Source organism: Petromyzon marinus, chromosome 3 (genome assembly GCF_048934315.1).
Source record: "Petromyzon marinus isolate PM22_M1 ecotype Great Lakes invasive population chromosome 3, UKy_Petmar_22M1.pri1.0, whole genome shotgun sequence".
Classification (NCBI taxonomy): domain Eukaryota; kingdom Metazoa; phylum Chordata; class Hyperoartia; order Petromyzontiformes; family Petromyzontidae; genus Petromyzon; species Petromyzon marinus.
The window spans coordinates 5,442,343-5,465,198 of NC_133669.1; the positions used below are offsets into that span (position 1 = coordinate 5,442,343).

The 22,856-nt window shown below is 51.1% G+C and overlaps 1 protein-coding gene across 2 annotated transcripts in view; it reads left to right on the plus strand.

Annotated features, from left to right (window-relative positions):
- Positions 1-22,856, plus strand: part of LOC116958074 (uncharacterized) — a 43,211-nt gene that overhangs the window by 9,874 nt on the left and 10,481 nt on the right. Inside the window, exons 4-15 of one of the 2 annotated variants that reach the window (XM_076073032.1) lie at positions 2,105-2,530; positions 5,161-5,386; positions 8,807-8,925; positions 9,832-9,948; positions 10,230-10,517; positions 11,679-11,752; positions 15,467-15,569; positions 16,434-16,505; positions 17,385-17,654; positions 18,353-18,423; positions 19,687-19,797; positions 20,156-20,253. In XM_076073032.1, coding sequence (XP_075929147.1) covers positions 2,105-2,530; positions 5,161-5,386; positions 8,807-8,925; positions 9,832-9,948; positions 10,230-10,517; positions 11,679-11,752; positions 15,467-15,569; positions 16,434-16,505; positions 17,385-17,654; positions 18,353-18,423; positions 19,687-19,797; positions 20,156-20,253 — 1,975 coding nt within the window. The remainder of the gene's footprint in view (positions 1-2,104; positions 2,531-5,160; positions 5,387-8,806; positions 8,926-9,831; positions 9,949-10,229; positions 10,518-11,678; positions 11,753-15,466; positions 15,570-16,433; positions 16,506-17,384; positions 17,655-18,352; positions 18,424-19,686; positions 19,798-20,155; positions 20,254-22,856) is intronic. The other variant, XM_076073033.1, reaches the window with a different exon arrangement.

The window sequence follows — 22,856 nt, forward strand, 5'->3', positions numbered from 1 at the left end:
CCAGATTGCTTTTGTCTCCTTCATGGCGACGATTACGCACCGCATTCAGGTTCTCATTTGAGGCTGAGTCGACCTAGGGGAGGCCAAAATCCGGTTCAGATAATCGTCACCGGTGTTGGCCATGAACAGGAATCGAACTCTGGATGCCGGGTTCGTAGGGCAGCGCGCTTACCACTGCGCTTCCGCTTCCCAGATTGCATTCACACACCCACAAACGACTTGGAGAACATCACTATTATACCATTATCGCCAGCCACCAGTTATCCACCACTGGATGAAGGCCTCCCGAAACCGTTGCCATCATCCCACAGGGTCTTGCAATGCAGCAATCCGTCAAACTCGCTGCATCTATGCGGCAGACCTATTCTCGGACGCATTCCCTACTTGTAGAAGAATATTACATTCATTATTTATTTGAGTCAGTATATATATTTTTAAAATCCAGACTGTACTGCCTTTAAACGTGAAACATTAGTCCATGATCGCTCTGTATCTTTATGATTAATGACCCTCCCATAGCTAAGCCTGAGCAAATTAAACACGACATTAATTACTTGTATTCACAATGTTATGCCTTTGCTGTGTTTTCACTGGTGACTATGCATAGGCCATAAAATACGGGTGCACCCAAGTTCCACTGAGGTTCTAACTCCAGTGAGAGTCTGGGGTTTGAACCTAGGATCTCAGCAGTCCCAATTCACTACCTTGAACACAGACACAGTGTTACCTGGTCATTTGTTGCGGGGTTTTTTTTCGTTCGTTGTTTATATATCGCCGACCAGCGCAGGTGTTGAATGAGCCCAGGTGAGAGCTGTATAGTTTTGTGATCGTGTGTTCGTGTGTGCGTGTTTCGGAGATTCTTGTTTTGCCACAGCTCGTAGCGGGGTAAAGATAACGCGAGACAGACTTTTCTTGTTGTCCTCAAACGTCACCAAAAGCCGCACTCGCACCTCCTCATCGACGCGAAACACCCCGAGTCCCCGCTGGTGTCAGCCGAGCCTGAGCCAACGTGAGGCCCTCAAGGCACGGGTGCTTTTCCACCGGCTGTTTAGGGTGCCGAGCCAGGAACAAACCGTGAAACCTCCTTTTGGCTTCACGACAACATCTGAGTCTGGCTCAAGGCTCGGGTTCTGCAGTGAAAAGAGACAAAAAAACAACAACAACCTGGCCCCGGCATGGCTAAGGTTTGAAGTGGAAAAAAAAGAGCAAAAGCACGGGATGCTTTCGTTTGATTTTCATCGTCAAATATGGTCAACATTTTACTACGACTATCACGGTGGATAGCGCTGGCACAGAAGTCAGGCGCGCTGTGCTTTGAACCCAGCGACCTGAGTTCAAATTCCTGGCCACAGCTCACATCAGTGGTGACTCATATATACGTACAGTATATGTGCATTTCAAAGGATGATATGTAGGCAGTAAAGAGAGGGTGAAATATTTCAAGAACAAATGTTATCTCTCATGAGCAATGGCAGATAAAGATCTGTAGAGGGTAAGAGAGAACGCAGAGCGAAGAGGAGCAAATAGTGTTACTGCAGAGAGATAACGGAGACAAATTGTTGCGCACGGAAAGGTAAAGAAAGACCGATAACGAGAGATAATGCAGCCACTGTTAATGACAGATAAGAAAAGAGTGGAAGAAATTTTCCATTTACCACCCAAAATTGTAACCCCATTGTGTCATCAGCATCACACCATGAGAGATGTCCATTTGGAGATCTGGCAGAAAGGTGCAACCTGTCTTTGTTAGAGAGCAACACTACAACGTGGATAAAGTAGAATGGAGGAGAGACGAAATAGGCGAATGCGTTTTTCGTGAGCAAGGGAATGAGAAGTTAAATTTCGATTTAAAGCTTTCGTGACTGCAAGGATTCATCTTCTTTGGTTCTTTCGGTAAAGTCACGTAGAATGAGAATAAAATAATAAATTGATAAAATAAAAACGTCGTGAGAATATTATTGCGTTATTTTATTTTATCAATGTATTATTTTATTCTCATTCTACGTGACTTTACCGAAAGAACCAAAGAAGATGAATGAGAGTTTGTAAATGAACGGGGACCTGGCAGTGCCCTCCTAAAAAAAAAACTTCACTGTCTCCGCAGCGACCCTGCCGAATCGGAACCTATGGCCACAGCACTGGAGCAAGCACCGCGTCCTCCACCCTCCTGCTCCCTGCTCACCACAGGCCGAGTGGCCTGGGAGGCGAGCGGAACACAAGAACCGGTGCACTGCGGAGAAGAAGACGCCTGAGGCAAGGGGAAGCTGGACACCTCTAGGAGAAAGGAAGCGGGCTGAACCTCTCCTGGATGTCCCGGAGGCCACGGGCAGAGCCGGGGTGGGTGCAGGGGACAGCTGTGGTGGGGCACAGCGTGAGGAAGACCATCGGGATGATCCAGTGGGTATGCGGGGCATGGTGGCAGAGGAGGAGGATAAGGAGGAAGAGGGGGAGAAAGAGGTTGGTGCTCGAATGGAGCAGAAAATGGAGACGCGTAGCCTTACATCTGAAAGGGAGTCGCTTCTGGATACTGGTGAGCCATGCTCCGGCACAAGTATGCACGACCTCACTTTTAATTCACGTGCGCGCACCTCGCACGCACGCGAGTATTATTGATACCGCGCGTCCCATGCAGCACGATGCCCGCATGCACGGAGGTCAATCTTCCTTCAATACTAAGCTCCTCCCTACCCCAGCTGGCCTGGAATCACCCCCCCCACCCCAGCGATCCGTGCAGTCGACTTCCTACTCCCGTTCAAGTCTGTAACCTCAAGAACCTTCCTCTCCTCTTCTCGGTCTCTCCTCGTCTTCTTTGTTACCACGAACACGCTCGGGAATTCCGCAACAGCGTCTCGTTGTGGCAGTTGCAGCTCCATGCTCCAGTAATCCGCACTGTACACTTCAGGTTGATCCAGATGTCTTGTGATCCCCCCCCCCCCATTTAATTCTCTACAACTTAAAAAAATGTGTAAATAAGGTTTATTTAACACAACAAATGAATGTGCAAAGGTGAAAAAATAATGTTAGGGGTCAATTAATTGGAGGTCACAAGACATCTGGACCATGCTGTATTGTATAATATTGTGTGGGCTGTACACAGGGCCGGTGCTAAGGGGGTGCTGGGGTGGGCCCTGCACCACCAAATATCCCCTTTGGGCCACCCGAGGTCACTCTCCTTAGCGGTTCGTCACTGCTCTTGTGGCCCCCCACGAAACAGATCTACTGAGCCCCCCCCCCCCGCCGTCCCCCTATCCGGCCTGAGTTGGGAGCCAGCCCTGGCTACATAATCCAAAGCAATTTGGATTCGCTTCCTCTTCTCGCTTCGTTATGATTTCTTCATTAAATGTCTTCCCGATTGATTCCCACGCCTTTTTGTTAGAAAGAGAAACAAAAACGTGCGTCTCTCATCCGTCTCTGACGTTTGCTATCAATCGTCCGTTCCTTAATCTCTCTGCATTGCTTAAAATATACGGTTGGATGTTATCACCGCGTTCATACATACGAGTTAAAGCATATTAGACCGGACTCGAGCTACAAGGTGCTAGACGTTGCGTATCCTGTTCACTCCCCACGGACACCAAGGGCCATCAAAGCGTGACAACCGTAATTAGGATGCAGTTTCTTGCCGACCCAAACAACAGCCGCCACGGGTTTTAAGCAAATGTGTTTCGCTCAGGACTCCGAGTTGATGAACAGCCCTGATTGTTGAAGCCAAGCTGTTTTTCGACGATTGCCTCAGTTCCTCGAGGTTATCGTTTGGGGGTTGGGAAGGTGTTTTTGTTTACCCAGAAATGTTCGAATGTCAGAGCCACCTCGAGAAGGGAAACCGTGTGAGACGTTGTAGCCCAAGCCTATGGCGTCGGTAGTTAGCGCATCGTGCTACCAACCCATTCACCCGAGTTCGATTCCCGCTCACGGCCAACACCAGTGACGATTAACTGAAACCGGTCATGGGCCTCCCCCTAGGTCGACTCAGCCTCAAATGAGTTCCTGGTGCGATGCGTAAATGTCGCCACTGGGGAGACAATGGCGGCCGGGCGTGGTGCTGGCCCAACCACCCCCTCGTATGCCGTGCCGTCTTTCATGAATAGGTGCTACTCGCTCAGAGCACTTGCCCCAACAGTCTGTTCAGTGGCTATACGGGGGAGGTGGGGGGGGTCTTTGTAGCCGAGGCATAGACCACAAGGTGGCAGAGTCTGACACACGACCGAGGAACGTTGGTGCCACTCCCTGGCTCAGGTCACACGGTACGGGTATATCGTGGGGTTTATTTAACCAAAGCCCGCCCCGGCTACAGCTTCTCTCCACCGAGCGACGCTTTAAAAATGTGTCGCTTTTTTTTCTTCTTTAAACGATGCGGTGTGCCTTGTATGCCTTTGCTTGGCTGTGAAGGAGATGAGGTCGTTTGAGCGGGGACCTCCCTGGGCTCTCTGCCACCTACCCAGTAAACGTGCCAACGTTTGAGACAACGTTGGCATGTGGATGCAACCGTTGGCCCAACGTTGGCCCAACATTCCATGCCAACCCGTCCCTCCTCATCCCATGGCCTGGTATACAGCAGGAGGTGGTGGGTTCGATCCCAACCCTGACGCCTGCTGCTGTATATTTGGAGTTTGCGGTGTCTCTCTCCCCCTGTGGTCGCGTGGATTTTGCTCTGGGCCCTCCGGTTTTTCCCTCCGCAATTAGAAGCAACATACATTTTAAGTCTTTGGCTGCAATACATTTCGACGTGATAAGCCACTTCGTTGAGCTATCATTTGTGGCCAGGTAACTTCTGAAAAGGTTACATAGCTCAGTGGGTCATACCTGGTAAAATAAAAAATAGTTTTACTTTTAGTTTATGTTTTGGACTTTTCATTGACATAAGCTAGCGGAGTAGAAGGCAGATATAGGCACACACCTTGGCATCTAGGCGAGAGGGCCAGCATAGTGTTAGGGTAGGCCCCGTGGTCTATCCAACGTGAACACACGGAGCTTTCGACAGACAGCAAAGTTTAATAATGAGAACGTGAGATGGAAAATCGTTTATGAGCAATAGCTACGCCGCTGCCCTCACCCCCTCTGCCCAGCATTGCTCCCCCGTATTACCAAACCCCGAATGCCCACGCCATCGTCCGTCACCACTTGCGCCACCCCCACCCCCCAACTCGCCGCCCTCCGCAGATGATGATTTCTCGGGACGCGTGACGCCGCTGAGCGGGCTCTGCTCCTCCCTGGAGGCGAGCCCCGGCGCGGGGAGCTTCTCCGGCCGTTCTTCTCTCTCCTCTGCCATCCCCAGCGCGCGCGACAAGTGCCGAAGGTTCCTCGAGGACTTCCCTGACGAGGTGGTGGTGGTGAACCGGTGTGACGTTCAGGTGCAAGGCGCTCAAGGTGTATCAGCGCTGACCAGGTGTGTTCTCGCTGGTGGGGGGGTGGGGGGGCGGTGAATGTTCTTTATTGCGCCTACGAGCAACTTCACAGGGAATTCGCGCGCCCGGCGGACGTGCGGATGGTTGAAGCTGAGCAGAGTCGAGAGCGTGGTTTGGTGTTTTGGATGGCAGACGGCAGACAGCAGGTGAGCTGTGGGCGTTGAGGCAGGAGGAGAGGGCCCATTCGGCATTGCTCCACATTCAGCATCCCGCACTGACCAGTGCGGTGAGGCATGGTCAAAATAACCCTCCATGATACAGGTTTTTTTTTTTTTGGGTTAGATCGCGTGATAATATATACAGTGAGGGAAAAAAGTATTTGATCCCCTGCTGATTTTGTACGTTTGCCCACTGGTAGGTTTTTTTGAACAGTGAGAGACAGAATAACAACAACAACAAAATCCAGAAAAACGCATGTCAAAAATGTTATAAATTGATTGGCATTTTAATGAGGGAAATAAGTATTTGACCCCCTCTCAATCAGAAAGATTTCTGGCTCCCAGATATCTTTTATACAGGTAACGAGCTGAGATTAGGAGTACACTCTTAAAGGGAGTGCTCCTAATCTCAGCTTGTTACCTGTATAAAAGACACCTGTCCACAGAAGTAATCAATCAATCAGATTCCAAACGCTCCACCATGGCCAAGACCAAAGAGCTCTCCAAGGATGTCAGGGACAAGATTGTAGGCCTACACAAGGCTGGAATGGGCTACAAGACCATTGCCAAGCAGCTTGGTGAGAAGGTGATAACAGTTGGTGCGATTATTCGCAAATAGAAGAAACACAAAAGAACTGTCAATCTCCCTCGGCCTGGGGCTCCATGCCAGATCTCACCTCGTATAGTTACAATGATCATGAGAACGGTGAGGAATCAGCCCAGAACTACACGGGAGGATCTTGTCAATGATCTCAAGGCAGCTGGGACCATAGTCACCAAGAAAACAATTGGTAACACACTACGCAGTGAAGGACTGAAATCCTGCAGCGCCCGCAAGGTCCCCCTGCTCAAGAAAGCACGTATACATGCCCGTCTGAAGTTTGCCAATGAACATCTGAATTATTCAGAGGACAACTGGGTGAAAGTGCTGTGGTCAGATGAGACCAAAATGGACCTCTTTGGCATCAACTCAACTCACCGTGTTTGGAGGAGGAGGGGGAATGCTGCCTACGACCCCAAGAACACCATCCCCACCGTCAAACATGGAGGTGCAAAATTATGCTTTGGTGGTGTTTTTCTGCTAAGGAGACAGGACAACTTCACCGCATCAAAGGGACGATGGACGGGGCCATGTACCATCAAATCTTGAGTGAGAACCTCCTTCCCTCAGCCAGGGCATTGAAAATGGGTCGTGGATGGGTATTCCAGCATGACAGTGACCCAAAACACACGGCCAAGGCAACAAAGGAGTGGCTCAAGAAGAAGCACATTAAGGTTCTGGAGTGGCCTAGCCAGTCTCCAGACCTTAATCCCATAGAAAATCTGTGGAGGGAGCTGAAGGTTCGAGTTGCCAAACGTCAGCCCCGAAACCTTAATGACTTGGAGAAGATCTGCAAAGATCAGTGGGACAAAATCCCTCCTGAGATGTGTGCAAACCTGGTGGGCAACTACAAGAAACGTCTGACCTCTGTGATTGCCAACAAGGGTTTTGCCACCAAGTACTAAGTCATGTTTTGCAGAGGGGTCAAATACTTATTTCCCTCATTAAAATGCAAATCAATTTATAACATTTTTGACATGCGTTATTCTGGATTTTGTTGTTGTTATTCTGTCTCACTGTTCATATAAACCTACCATTAAAAATAGACTGATCATTTCTTTGTCAGTGGGCAAACGTACAAAATCAGCAGGGGATCAAATACTTTTTTCCCTCACTGTAAATGTGTCGTAAAACCCGCCACCACCCGACACAGCCAACTAGTAAGGGTTGTCACATAAACAGAACGTGCCAATTCGTCACTAGTACAGCACACCGGTGTGTTGGAGAGCCAAGCCACAACATTTACAATCTGAGTACAACGTTTCGCCAGTAATTACAACTAGCTTCATCAGGCGACAGCCAGATTTGTGAAGTCCACCTGTTTCGTTCCTTAAATAGAGATGTGTTCGACAACTCTTGTGCCCTCTTCTTGCGCGAAGGGGGGGGGGGGGGATTAAGGACCCTCATGGCCACGCAAGGCGTGGGGGAGGCCCTTACTCATCCAGCAGTGGATTGACAATAACGGACTTCACGCTTACACATTACACGTTGCATTTGGCTGATTAGGATGGAGCAGTAGCGCGATGGTTTGTGTACAGCAGTAGTGTGAAATGAACCCGGCGGCCTGAGTTTGGTTCCCAGCGACGACCAATGTCAGTGGCGAGTCAAATACTGGATGTCTGTGATATTGATCGTCTGTGACACTTGACGTCTGTGATAGTGGACGTCTGTGACACTGGACGTCTGTGACACCGGACATCTGTGATATTGATCGTCTGTGATAATGAACGTCTGTGACACCGGACGTCTGTGATAGTGGACGTCTGTGATATTGGACGTCTATGATACCGGACGTCTGTGATACCGGACGTCTGTGATAGTGGACGTCTGTGATATTGATCGTCTGTGACACTGGACGTCTGTGACACTGGACGTCTGTGATACCGGACGTCTGTGATAGTGGACATCTGTGACACTGGACGTCTGTGACACTGGACGTCTGTGACAGTGGACATCTGTGATAGTGGACGTCTGTGATACTGGACGTCTGTGATAGTGGGCGTCTGTGACAGTGGACGTCTGTGATAGTGGACGTCTGTGATACTGGACGTCTGTGATAGTGGACGTCTGTGATAGTGGACGTCTGTGATACTGGACGTCTGTGATACTGGACGTCTGTGATACTGGACGTCTGTGACATTGGACGTCTGTGATAGTGGATGTCTGTGATATTGGACGTCCGTGATATTGGACGTCTGTGATAGTGGACATCTGTGATACTGGACGTCTGTGACATTGGACGTCTGTGATAGTGGACGTCTGTGATATTAATCGTCTGTGATATTGGACGTCTGTGATACTGGGCATCTGTGATACCGGACGTCTGTGAAAAAGAGTTTCGTATCTCATCGAATTCCTCCAGGATAAATACAGATCCTAATTCTTAAATCTCAACCGGTCTTCCGCCCTTCACCAGCCCACACTGTACGGGTGCCTTATCTGCCATTCTACCACTCATCGCATCCAGTCCACCCATACTGCCAGGCGCCATCCCATTCACCACTCCACCGACATAATGGAGGAGTCAACCTGGCACGAGCACCTGTTGGAACGTCACCGTCCCTTGGGAGTGATTAGCGGCTGTTATATGTTGTTGACACGTTTGTGTGTGTGTGGATGCGCCGTGTGTGTGTTTATATCAGCAGGAGCAGCTCCAACTGGATTGAGTGCGGATCTGGTCCCTTGAGCCGGCGGAGATCTGGTGAAGCCGATGCGGGTGGATGCCCCTACCCTGTCTTACCACCCATCTCTCCGCGTGTCGGTGGGTCGACAACCGTGCGCTTTCGAGACTGATCTTCCAGTGCTCGAGGACACACAGTCCCAGCTCCCGTGCTTGACCTTGGCATCGCGGTGGGGGGGGGGATGTGGACTTGGTCCGGGAACTCGGCTCGTGTGTAAACCCCCATTACTATTTTAACCACAGCTGGGAATTGAACTCGTCCGTAATGGAGTTTTATTTGATTTGGGTTACCCGACACAGCCAATTAGTAAGGTTCGTCACGTAAACAGAACATGCCAATTAGTAAAGAGAACATGGCAATTGCTTTCTCATTGCGAATTAGTTACTAATTGGCATGTGCTGTTTATGTGACCAACCTTACTAATTGGCTGTGTTGGGTGTTTCCGGGTTTAACGACACATTTATATCATTTGACCTCTTTTGCCAGTACCAAAATATAATAATAGTGTTTTTCCCTTTTTTCTGGCAACAAAACTGAAACCTTTTTACAAGGATTCATATCTGCATTAGCCACAATGCCTGCAGTCAAAATGCAAACAAAAAACATACTACACCAAGGGAAAGCCGTCCCTTGGTGTGGACCAATCAGTTTCAAGGACAATGCATATATTATCATAGTATGTTTTTTGTTTGCATTTTGACTGCAGGTATTGTGGTTAATGCAGTAACATGAATCCTTGTAAAAAGGTTTCAGTTTTGTTGCCAGAAAAAAGGGGAAAAAACCCTATTATTATGACACATTTATATTCACGCGATCTTACACACACACAAAAAAACCAACAACAACTCTATTATGGATAATATTGGTCGCGAAAGAGCTATGTGTTAAAAGTAACTCGGCGCGCCAGGTCTATAGCGCAGTGCGATCACCACCACTGCGCCACCGTGCTGGACATGTGTTTTCGCGTCGTTGTGTTTCTCGGACAGGCTCAGCGTTTGCGTGCGTCAGCGACACGGCGGGGGACAAAGCAGTGGAGCGAGCATGCGAGGAGGAAGGCGACTCTGAGATCCCTCCTGATCCCGCAGCCCTGAGCCAGGAAGCAGGTAACACATGTTCACCCGACATTGACCAAAAACGTCAATATCTGCAACACAAATTCAAAGGGAAATGAGCGCGAACGTTTCCATTCTCTTGCAGAGCAGTGGCACCCTTCAAGTTGGACTACAACCGAAGGAAGTGGATGTCACGGAGCATTCTCTTAGATCCCTTCAATTGACCTCTGGTCCACAGGACAGGGGGCAGCGCTACCCCACTCACCCCACTCCCCCGTCGGCAAAGTGCTCCCCCTGGGCACATGTAAAGTCACACATCTGTTTTGTTTCAGGAGACACCGCGGGCGAACTCCCAGCTGATTGCCAGGGGTCACCGGACAAAACGAAACACGCAGAGGGGCCACGAGCGGGAGAAACCACAAACTCCGGGCAGGAGGGGTGGGGCATCCTCCTGGACCTTCTCCCCTCGGGGGACGCGATGGACTTCTGGTTGGCGAGAGCCGACGAGGCCTGGGGCGAGACGGGGGAGCGGGAAGACGACGACGACGATGGGGAGGTGGTGGTGGAAGAAGAGGAAGGGGAGAGAATGCTCGCTCGCAACGAGCGACACGACGAGGCGGGTGAGGCCCGGTTTGCGAACGACGTCCGTGACGCAAGTTGGGAAGCGCACGTCCCCATATCCATCTCATAGACAATCCGAATCTCAACGTAGACTGTGGCAATCCGATGAGCTGTGAAGCTCTTTTTCACAGATGTTCGGTGGGGAGGGGGGGGGGTGTCAGTAAGTTACAGATAAGTAAGTGGGTGGACAAGAGGAGTTTGGCTGTTGGGTCCAGCGCGGTGATGTCTGGGTCTCTGCTAGTCGCTCCCCAATGTTTCACACGGCAATGTTGTTGTCAAATATCGACAACAACAGTGGTGAAGATAAAGGCTCAGCCCGGCAATTTCTTACTCACGCTACTGCCGGCAGAAGGGCCTCCTCTAGACTGGACTCCGGATGATAATTTTAGCCTGGCAGTGATGGCTATGCACGCCTCTAATACAGCACCACGCAGAGAATAGGGTTGGTGGATTACGCAAATGTGGCGGAACTTCCTTCCTGTGGACATCGAGGTGTCATGCCCTGGATTGCCAGAAGGCAGTTGAGCAAAAATGTGAACTTCACCTGTTCCGTCTGCTTGGGATCGAGTGTTTCCCCCTCACACACGTGGGGTTTTCTCTATGGGCGACGGTTTCCTTCCACGTGTAAACACTCATTAATTGGCCGATAACACCTTAATCCACAGAGGATTGCAGAGCCTGGGCAATTGTTGGCACGGGCTCATCACGTCGCTGCCTTGCCGCTGGTTCCTCGTGCTTCTTAAGTGTTCTCTCTCTGCTCTCCAACAAGAGTGAGCGATTACTGTGCGGCGAGTTACAGGTTGAAATTATTATTTTTGTTAGTCTTATATTTTGGCCTACCTTTTCACACTGGCCAGGGGTCTTGCAAGAGGTGGAAGGTCACCCACGATTTACCCCACTACACGCGACCTTACACAGCTGGCTGGACCACACTGGCGGCCTCTGGATCGCAAGTCCAGCGAGCTGCCTGTAGCATCGCGGCATTCGGAGTGGAAGGTGGCAGGCAGCCTTCACGTGGCGCCACTGTGTCGTTGAGTGAGAAATCACGACGGAATTGCCATCCGCACGGCGACCGAACATCCGATCGTCGATCTCCCCGTTCGCAGAGAATGAGCGCGGTCGGAACTTACCCTGAAATGTGTGGTGTTTTGCTTCCGCAGCGGATGCACGTGATGGCGTGAAAACAACCACTCCTGACATCTGCCACTCATCACCACCAGCAACTCTCGTGCGGGTACGTTTGTGCTCCTCATTATCCCTCGGGTCACCTTGGTGTCGCACTCGCGTGGTCAACACCTGCACGGGCATTTAGCCTCACCGAGTCCCATAACTCTCACGTGATTGCTATGCCTATTGAAATGGCGGTAATTTGTCGGCTGAGATTTAGAATGTGGCTTATGACGCCCGCACACAACGGCCTACCTACTCTTGCGAATGACGTCGCGGGGTCTTAAACCTCCACCGTGAAGCAGACAGCACGTAGAACAGTTAATACACCTGCAGTATTAACCAGGACGGTCGTTGGAGTCGAACCGTGAACCTCTGCAGCGAGCGGTGAACCACGCCTTTGCTGGGCCACACCACTGACCACACATCACGGCGTGGCCCCTCCATGCATTGTGCTGCGTCGCGCTGTGTTGCGCTGTGGTGTGCTGTGTTGTTCTGCATCGTGCTGTGTTGTGCTGCCTTGTGCTGTGTTGTTCTGCATCATGCTGTGTTGTGTTGTGGTGTGCTGCATCATGCTGTGTTGTTCTGCATCATGCTGTGCTGTTCTGCATCATGCTGTGTTGTTCTGCATCATGCTATGTTGTTCTGCATCATGCTGTGTTGTTCGGCATCAAGCTGTGTTGTTCTGCATCATGCTGTGTTGTTCTGCATCATGCTGTGTTGTTCTGCATCATGCTGTGTTGTTCTGCATCATGCTGTGTTGTTCTGCATCATGCTGTGTTATTCTGCATCATGCTGTGTTGTTCTGCATCATGCTGTGTTGTTCGGCATCATGCTGTGTTGTTCTGCATCATGCTGTGTTGTTCGGCATCATGCTGTGTTGTTCTGCATCATGCTGTGTTGTTCTGCATCATGCTGTGTTGTGTTGTTCTGCATCATGCTGTGTTGTTTTGCATCATGCTGTGTTGTTCTGCATCATGCTGTGTTGTTCGGCATCATGCTGTGTTGTTCTGCAGCATGCTGTGTTGTTCTGCATCATGCTGTGTTGTTCGGCATCATGCTGTGTTGTTCTGCATCATGCTGTGTTGTTCGGCATCATGCTGTGTTGTTCTGCATCAAGCTGTGTTGTTCTGCATCATGCTGTGTTGTTCTGCATCATGCTGTGTTGTTCTGCATCATGCTGTGTTGTTCGGCATCATGCTGTGTTGTTCTGCATCATGCTGTGTTGTTCTGCATCATGCTGTGTTGTTCGGCATCATGCTGTGTTGTTCTGCAGCATGCTGTGTTGTTCTGCATCATGCTGTGTTGTTCGGCATATGCTGTGTTGTTCTGCATCATGCTGTGTTGTTCTGCATCATGTTGTGTTGTTCTGCATCATGCTGTGTTGTTCTGCATCATGCTGTGTTATTCTGCATCATGCTGTGTTGTTCTGCATCATGCTGTGTTGTTCTGCATCATGCTGTGTTGTGCTGCATCATGCTGTGTTGTTCTGCATCATGCTGTGTTGTTCTGCATCATGCTGTGTTGTTCGGCATCATGCTGTGTTGTTCTGCATCATGCTGTGTTGTTCTGCATCATGCTGTGTTGTTCGGCATCATGCTGTGTTGTTCTGCATCATGCTGTGTTGTTCTGCATCATGCTGTGTTGTTCTGCATCATGCTGTGTTGTTCTGCATCATGCTGTGTTATTCTGCATCATGCTGTGTTGTTCTGCATCATGCTGTGTTGTTCTGCATCATGCTGTGTTGTTCTGCATCATGCTGTGTTGTTCTGCATCATGCTGTGTTGTTCTGCATCATGCTGTGTTGTTCTGCATCATGCTGTGTTATTCTGCATCATGCTGTGTTGTTCTGCATCATGCTGTGTTGTTCGGCATCATGCTGTGTTGTTCTGCATCATGCTGTGTTGTTCGGCATCATGCTGTGTTGTTCTGCATCATGCTGTGTTGTTCTGCATCATGCTGTGTTGTGTTGTTCTGCATCATGCTGTGTTGTTCTGCATCATGCTGTGTTGTTCTGCATCATGCTGTGTTGTTCGGCATCATGCTGTGTTGTTCTGCAGCATGCTGTGTTGTTCTGCATCATGCTGTGTTGTTCGGCATCATGCTGTGTTGTTCTGCATCATGCTGTGTTGTTCGGCATCATGCTGTGTTGTTCTGCATCAAGCTGTGTTGTTCTGCATCATGCTGTGTTGTTCTGCATCATGCTGTGTTGTTCTGCATCATGCTGTGTTGTTCGGCATCATGCTGTGTTGTTCTGCATCATGCTGTGTTGTTCTGCATCATGCTGTGTTGTTCGGCATCATGCTGTGTTGTTCTGCAGCATGCTGTGTTGTTCTGCATCATGCTGTGTTGTTCGGCATATGCTGTGTTGTTCTGCATCATGCTGTGTTGTTCTGCATCATGCTGTGTTGTTCTGCATCATGCTGTGTTGTTCTGCATCATGCTGTGTTATTCTGCATCATGCTGTGTTGTTCTGCATCATGCTGTGTTGTTCTGCATCATGCTGTGTTGTGCTGCATCATGCTGTGTTGTTCTGCATCATGCTGTGTTGTTCTGCATCATGCTGTGTTGTTCGGCATCATGCTGTGTTGTTCTGCATCATGCTGTGTTGTTCTGCATCATGCTGTGTTGTTCGGCATCATGCTGTGTTGTTCTGCATCATGCTGTGTTGTTCTGCATCATGCTGTGTTGTTCTGCATCATGCTGTGTTGTTCTGCATCATGCTGTGTTATTCTGCATCATGCTGTGTTGTTCTGCATCATGCTGTGTTGTTCTGCATCATGCTGTGTTGTTCTGCATCATGCTGTGTTGTTCTGCATCATGCTGTGTTGTTCTGCATCATGCTGTGTTGTTCTGCATCATGCTGTGTTGTTCGGCATCATGCTGTGTTGTTCTGCAGCATGCTGTGTTGTTCTGCATCATGCTGTGTTGTTCGGCATCATGCTGTGTTGTTCTGCATCATGCTGTGTTGTTCGGCATCATGCTGTGTTGTTCTGCATCAAGCTGTGTTGTTCTGCATCATGCTGTGTTGTTCTGCATCATGCTGTGTTGTTCTGCATCATGCTGTGTTGTTCGGCATCATGCTGTGTTGTTCTGCATCATGCTGTGTTGTTCTGCATCATGCTGTGTTGTTCGGCATCATGCTGTGTTGTTCTGCAGCATGCTGTGTTGTTCTGCATCATGCTGTGTTGTTCGGCATCATGCTGTGTTGTTCTGCATCATGCTGTGTTGTTCTGCATCATGCTGTGTTGTTCTGCATCATGCTGTGTTGTTCTGCATCATGCTGTGTTATTCTGCATCATGCTGTGTTGTTCTGCATCATGCTGTGTTGTTCTGCATCATGCTGTGTTGTGCTGCATCATGCTGTGTTGTTCTGCATCATGCTGTGTTGTTCTGCATCATGCTGTGTTGTTCGGCATCATGCTGTGTTGTTCTGCAGCATGCTGTGTTGTTCTGCATCATGCTGTGTTGTTCGGCATCATGCTGTGTTGTTCTGCATCATGCTGTGTTGTTCTGCATCATGCTGTGTTGTTCTGCATCATGCTGTGTTGTTCTGCATCATGCTGTGTTATTCTGCATCATGCTGTGTTGTTCTGCATCATGCTGTGTTGTTCTGCATCATGCTGTGTTGTTCTGCATCATGCTGTGTTGTTCTGCATCATGCTGTGTTGTTCTGCATCATGCTGTGTTGTTCTGCATCATGCTGTGTTGTTCTGCATCATGCTGTGTTGTTCTGCATCATGCTGTGTTGTGTTGTGCCGCATCGTGCTGCGTCGCCCAGGCTGCATCCTGTGACGAGCGCGGAGACGTCCAGGCCTGCGCTGTCCCCTGCCACTCCACGCGTCGCCCCTGCCGTGCCGCGACGTTCCGCACGCACCGCACAGGTGCCCATTGCGTGCGCGTAGCGGCTCTGTCCCGTGACCTTCTGCCAGCGAGCATTCGACACTTCACGTGACCCCAAAGTGCACCGAGCGTGGCACAAGCGCTGCGGCCACGTCGCCGTCACTCGGCGGCGAACGTTGCCGTCATTGTGTAGCGAGCAGCGGTGGTGGCGGCGTCGTCGGAGTCGTGGTCGCGGAGCAGGGTGCCTTGTAAGCGTGTGACCGTGTGTGACTGCTCGTATATCCAGGGACTCCTCTACTTACGAACGGGTTAGGCTCCAGAGGTCTGTTCGTTAAGTCGACTTGTTCGTAGGTCGAACTTTACTCCTGTCGATTCCAAACACGTTGTACGGCATGTACACTAAACACGGGGAATGGCTTTAGAAGCTGTACAATCTCCTGTAGACGTAGATGCCACTGGGTCTTCACGTTCTGCGGATGTAGATGCCACCACCGCCGTCTATTGCTCCGGCGGTTGAACTTACGACTCTCGGTCCGAACAGGCAACTGGACACACGGCCCGGGTTTGTTCGTACCTCTGGAAGTTCGTAAGTCAAATGTTCGTAAGTAGAGGAGTCCCTGAGTGGAGCAGCTGCACGCTGGCTTGTGAATCGCAGTTCAGTCCCCCGGCGACCCACGCTCGCGTTGTTGCACGATGCCAAGCGAATTGTTAACGTTGGTATTGGTAGGTGTTGTACTGGATCTCCTTTAGGTGAACTCAGCCTAAAATGGGAACACGATGAGGAACCATCTCAACGTCCGGTTCTCGTACCGTCCCCGAGTTGTCTCTCGGACGCGTCACGTCGCCCTGAACGCCTTCATCCAGCAGCGGATTGATCCTGACTGATGATGATGATGCCGCCCCAGGTGATGTGACGTCCAACGCGTCGTTAGTTCCCGCCGCTGAAGCCTCCTCCAATGCCGAGGGACTCTCTCCCGGTGAGTTTCAGCATCTCGGCGGGCGCTCAGGTGATGAATTTCTGAGCCTGCGGGACTCGATGCGAGTCTGCGGGTCTCGATGCGAGTCTGCGGGTCTCGATGCGAGTCTGTGGGTCTCCATGCGAGTCTGTGAGTCTCCATGCGAGTCTGTGGGTCTCCATGCGAGCCTGTGGGTCTCAATACGAGTCTGCGGGTCTCGATGCGAGTCTGTGGGTCTCCATGCGAGTCTGTAGGTCTCCATGCGAGTCTGTGGGTCTCTATGCGAGTCTGTGGGTCTCTATGCGAGTCTGTGGGTCTCTATGCGAGTCTGTGGGTCTCGATGCGAGTCTGCGGGTCTCTATGCGAGTCTGCGGGTCTCGATGTGAGCCTGCGGGTCTCGATGCGAGTCTGCGGGTCTCGATGCGAGTCTGTGGGTCTCCATGCGAGTCTGCGGGTCTCGATACGAGTCTGTGGGGCTCCATGCGAGTCTGTGGGTCTCTATGCGAGTCTGTGGGTCTCGATGTGAGTCTGCGGGTCTCCATGCGAGTCTGTGGGTCTCTATGTGAGTCTGCGGGTCTCCATGCGAGTCTGCGGGTCTCGATGTGAGTCTGTGGTCCTCGCATCCAGGTCACCCAATCTCCTTCGTCACGTGAACGAAATCTGTCGGAGCCCAACACTGGTTGCAGCATCCTCCCCAATCCCACACTGCCTTTGGGACCCGTTGATCAGTGAATCCAGTTGCGTTCTCAACCCGGAAGGCACGAACCGCCACGAAGCAGCAACAACAACAACAACGACAACAATAACAAACACTCTTAAATCTCAAAAATGCTAACGTCAAATCTCTCTTGCCTTTACCCCTCCACCACGACCCCACACCTTCCCCCTTCCACGCCTCAGGTGGGGAGAAGGCCTGCGCCCGGGAAGCGGTGCCCGAGGAGCGAGAGCAGCACGGGAGCGGGGAGAGGGACACGGGCGTGATGGAGGAAGGCCCCGAGCGGGGACGCGAGGAGTCGAGGGAGGCCCGGGAGCGACGGTTGGAGCGGGCCGAGGGCGTCGCGCGGGCCCAGGCGCTGCTGCAGCGACTGCGCGACGCCGAGCGGCCGGCGGTGCCCGCGATCGGCGGGGTCGGTGGCGGCGGGAGCCCCAACGTCTCCAACTTCGACGACTGTGAGACGACTCTTGATTGATTTGCCTCACTTCCACAACGTGTCTCTCTCTCTCTATCCCCGTGGTCGCGTGGATTTTTCTCCAGGGTCCCCCGGGGTTTATTTCCTCCCCTCCACGATTAGGATCAGCATCACGGCTTTAGAGTATTTGGCTGCTATGAATACCATTAACCATTGCTAGATGAAGGACTCCAAACCCCGTTATTTAGATTATTTGGCCGTATTAAATTTCCCACATGATAAGCCACGTCGTTGAGCTATCGTTTGTGGCCAGGTCGCTTCTGAAGAAGAGCTATATAGCTCTGTGGGCATTACCTGGTAAAATACTAAAACTAGTTTGCTTTTTAGTTCATGTTTTGGACTTTTCAGTTAAATAAGCTGGCGGAGTAGAAGGCGGATACGGACACACACCTTGGCATCTAGGCGAGAGGGCCGGTATGGTGTTAGGGTAGGCCCCGTGGTATATCCAACGTGAACACACGGAGCTTGCTGCAGACAGCAAGGTTTTCTAATGGGAACGTGAGATGGACAATCCAAGTTGACTGTTGTTTTGAGAAACTGGAGGCGTGAGTTACTGCTGCTGACCAAAGGACTAATTACCCTGGAGGAGTTGTTTTAATGTATATTCTGTACGTGAGCCGGCTGGCTGGGTGGCTCAGAACTAATAAGTCAACTGTCTCCTGTTGTTCTCGATTTCAGTCGATTTTCTGGCCAAGTACTGCATCTTCAACCAGCAGGCCCTGGGAGAATACCAGCGTGCATTCTCTGCCGTGAGTACAAGGACACGCGCACGCGTGCATGTTACGGTCGTGACGATGGATTGATTCATCGACGATTAGAATTGCTTCTCGCGCTCCCGATACACGAAAGTGTACAAATCATTTAGGGGGCTTCTTTTTATATATATGATGAAATTGAATTAACGTCCCATCACAATTCTAAACATTCAGGGTCAAACCGAGGGCCCTACATGAACACCAATGTCTGGGGTCACAATGGGGGATGGGGTGGGGGGGGCGATCGGCCCTATTGCCCCGCCCCTTGGGTCCTCCAGTAGATTCACGATTCCATTCAAGAGTCAATTGTTTAACATCGTTAGTGGAGCGGCCTCTAGTGGCTGGCGAGGTCATCCACCGTTCGTTGAGGCGAGGTGAAATGTGCAACATTACGCGAGGGTCTACGGCGGCCTTCTTCTTTCGTGTGCGCCGCCGGTGGTGTAGATGCAGAGCAACGGCTTTTACAATATCACATTTCACGTTGTTCAAGCCAGACAACCGCGTCGGGAGCAGTAGCGGAGTATCGCTGTGGTGTCTCCGCCACACGGTCTGTCCCGAACGACCACAGTCGCACACTGGACAGTTTTAACATCTTCCATTTGTGCATCAGGTATCCGCATCTGCTGCCATGGTTTGTGTGGATGCGGCTGAGGTGAAGCCATTCCACAGCCTCTGTGGAGGCTTGGTGGATCTCGGTGATACTGCCCGTGAATCGGCGGTGCGTAGGGGCGGTGTTGGCTTCTACGATCGATCGTCTGGCTGTGGTGACCGCAGTCACATTCACATGCGGACCCACGACGTACAACAAGCATGAATAAACCAAATGTTAACTCTCACATGCATGCAAATCGACACGAGGATCACAAAGCTAGGAGGTTCAATGAGGATCGATCGATGAATCGGTGTGTCGTTGCACCGCTAATGCTGCACGTGTGCGGTAGTGTAGCGGTTAAGCGCACTCCGCTACGAAACCGGCGACCTGAGTTCGATTTCCACTCATGAACAACATCAGTGGCGATTGTCTGAACCGGTTCTGGACCTCCCCTAGGTCGACTCAGCCTCAAATGAGTAGCTGATGTGGTGTGTAGTAAACATCGCCACTGGCAAGACAAAGGTGGCCGGGCGTGGTGCTGACCACCCACCGCCCTCGTGCGCCGTGCCGGCCTTCATAGGTGCCCGCTCGCTCGCTGACAGCACTTGCCCCAACAGTGCGTTAAGGCTACACGGGGGCACCTTTGCCTTTGTGTGTGCGTGCAGGTGGATGAGGATGAGGACGGGTACCTGTCGGGAGCCGAGGTGTGCGTCGCCCTCAAGGCGGTGCTGCCCCCCGGCTCGCTGACCGACGCCGAGGAGATCTACGTCTACCGTGTACGTCTCCCGCCGCGTGCGCGTGCATATACACGCGCGTGACACCAGCCGGTGGCCCAGCTGTCGAGTGCGTAAACATTTGTGCGTGCACGGCAGTATTTATATTCGCCTCGTTCGGCCCCTGCGTTGAACGCGCCCCAACTGTTGGATGCAGCGTCTTGAAAGTGAGGGCCTCCAGGTATAAAGTGTAAGTCGTTTGCAGCCCATTGTCAATCCGATACCGGACGAAGGCCTCATCCAATAACGGCAGTGAGGAGTCGTTTCGCCACACTTCACCGCACTTGCCAGCGCTCGCTAGTAGATGGGTCCAGACGTTCCCGCGCCCCTCTGTGCACCGATGGGCCGTGTGTCGCCGCAGGTTTTGGAGATCGTGGATTACCGCGTCGCCGACGGGCTCACCGACTTCCGCCTGTTCGCCGTCATCGCCAGCCTCGCTCGTCGCATAGCTGCCCTCGAGTGAGTGGGTGACGAGTGGGTGACGAGTGGGTGACGAGTGGGTGACGAGTGGGTGAGGAGTGGGTGACGAGTGGGTGACGAGTGGGAGACGAGTGGGTGACGAGTGGGCGGGTGGCTCCACTTACACGGACTCGCTCGCGCACACCTCTGTATTGGTTCTTGAAGTGATTCCAGTCGTGTTATTGTGCGACCCGTTACGAGATGATGAAGAGTCCATTCGGTAATCTCCTGGCGCAGTGTGTCCCACGTGTGAGAGAGATACCAGCGGTAGGTGCCTCCCTGAAACATATTCACCGGTCACACCTCTTTAAGATTTGTTTTTGCCCTTCCCCAAAATGTACGACTCGTGGAAGGGATTTGTCGCAGGGATTGTCCAGGAATATCTGTCAAGTGGATGTCAATTGTCAAGGTAGGAATTCGGCCAAATCAAGTGCAAAATCAAACGTAATATTACGGGGTTTTTTTAATGCAGCCATTAGTGACAGCTAAAACCGTGGCCCAGAATCAAACTCAGATTGGCAGGTTTATAGCGCCGTGTGCTAACCACTGCACTGCTGCTCCGCACATACACATACAATGATTGCCCGTATAGCCTTAACAGACTGTAGGGGCAAGTGCTGTTAGCGAGTAGCACCTATGAAGGCCGGCACGGCACACGAGGGGGTGGGTGGCCAGTACTACGCCCGACCGATTTTCTCTCCCTAGTCGTGATGTTTACACACCGCACCAGGTACTAATTTGAGGCTGAGTCGACCGAGGAGAGGTCCAGGACCGGTTCAGATGATCGTCACCGGTGTTGGCCGTGAGCCGGGAAACCGAACTCGGGTCGCCGGGTTCGTAGCGCGGCGTAGCGCTAACCGTTGCACCACCGCTCCCCGCCGCACAGACAACACCCTCACACACAACCACGCCCGCCTCCGACGCTCATTCTCTGATCATTATTTGTGTCAATATTAGTGATGAACGCCATCCACCCCCCCCCCCCCCCCTTACCACCGCCGTTATCCACACAAGCGCGCAGGTGTCCGCCCACACCCCACCCGAGCTGTAAAACAGGTGAGAGGCGCGTGGCCGCGCACCTGTGATTGCCGCAAGATCAGCACGCGCCTCCTGCTCCCGCGTCGCACCTGCGCCGTGAGCGCTGTGGCAGGGCGGGCTGTAACTCACGAGAAAGAGAGAGGCAGACACACACACACAGTGGTTTCAGTGTTTCTCGAGAGAGAAAGAGAGGAGAGAGAGAGAACAAAAACCGCCCGCACACACCTCCAGGGTCGTGAAGTGAGCCTCCGGTGAGCTCTCTGGGCTCGCGGTTGTTTTAGACTTTCGCTGGTTGACATCTAAGCTTTCCGGCTGGTTACTGTGATTCGGTAAAGAAATTTGAACAAAATTCCCGTTGGGGTGTTCGGTGGCTGCTTCGACCGATCGCAATGCGCACGTCAAGTGGCGGTTGTCTTGGACCACGTTCACTGCCGCGCTGCGTGTCGCTGAAGATGGGAAGGAATAGACACTGGAGCATAGATGTACACAGGACAATCATTTATTTTTCTGCCGTCTGTTAACATCGTAGACTCACAGCAGCTTCTCACACTTTTTGGTTTAATGAAGAATGGCCTAAATTTCGATTTCAAACTTTCGTGACTGCAAGGATTCATCTTCTTTGGTTCTTTCGGTAAAGTCATGTAGAGTGAGAATAAAATAATACAATTGTGAGAATTTTATTGTCTTATTTTATTTCATTATTTTATTCTCATTCTACGTGACTTTACCGAAAGAACCAAAGAAGAAGAATGGCCTACCCATCAAAGCACTCTGCAAGCCCAAACTTGCGTAGGTTCATAATAGATGTTTTTGGGTTAGATCGCGTCAATATAAATGTGTCGTTAAACCCGCCACCACCCGACACAGCCAATTAGTAAGATTTGCCACGTAAACAGAACTTGCCAATTAGTAACTAATTAGCAATTAGTAAGTAATTGGCATGTTCGCTTTACTAGTACAGGACGCCGGTGTGTTGGGGAGGAATTGTAAATTTGATTGGAATTCTAAATGTTGTGGGCACAACCCTGTTCAGGTTGCAGGATCGGATGAGACCACGTGCACCATGTAGTCACGTGACCAAATGTAATGGCAATTAATTAGAGCACAAAGAAGGTTGGAATTTTAACGCTCCAGTGCCAGGGCCCGGCAACAAAAATACAAAGAAGAGCCATTTGTTTCGAATTCTGTTGTAAAAAAAAACAACCCTCAGTATCTCAAGAGCCACAATGCACTGTGTGGTGAATACGAGACCCCTGGTACAGTGGGTTGATGAGTGGCTCGCGGCCAGACCTGTTCTCCTGGAAGGCTGTATCGATTTCTGGGCTGCAAAACCTGAGACGGAGCTCACTGCCTAACCGAGAGCCACACATCACGCCAGCGGAATCAATACCTGTCAACCCCTTATCAGTGCCCTACATTATTACAGACCAATTCAGACCTTATTGGTCACCTCGTGCCCTTATAAATCTCAACGTTCATCCTTCAAAGCCCCATCACAAGGGAGAAACACAAACAAATCGGCAAAAATTATGTTTGACAAAACACAAAAGCTGTTTTGTGTGTTC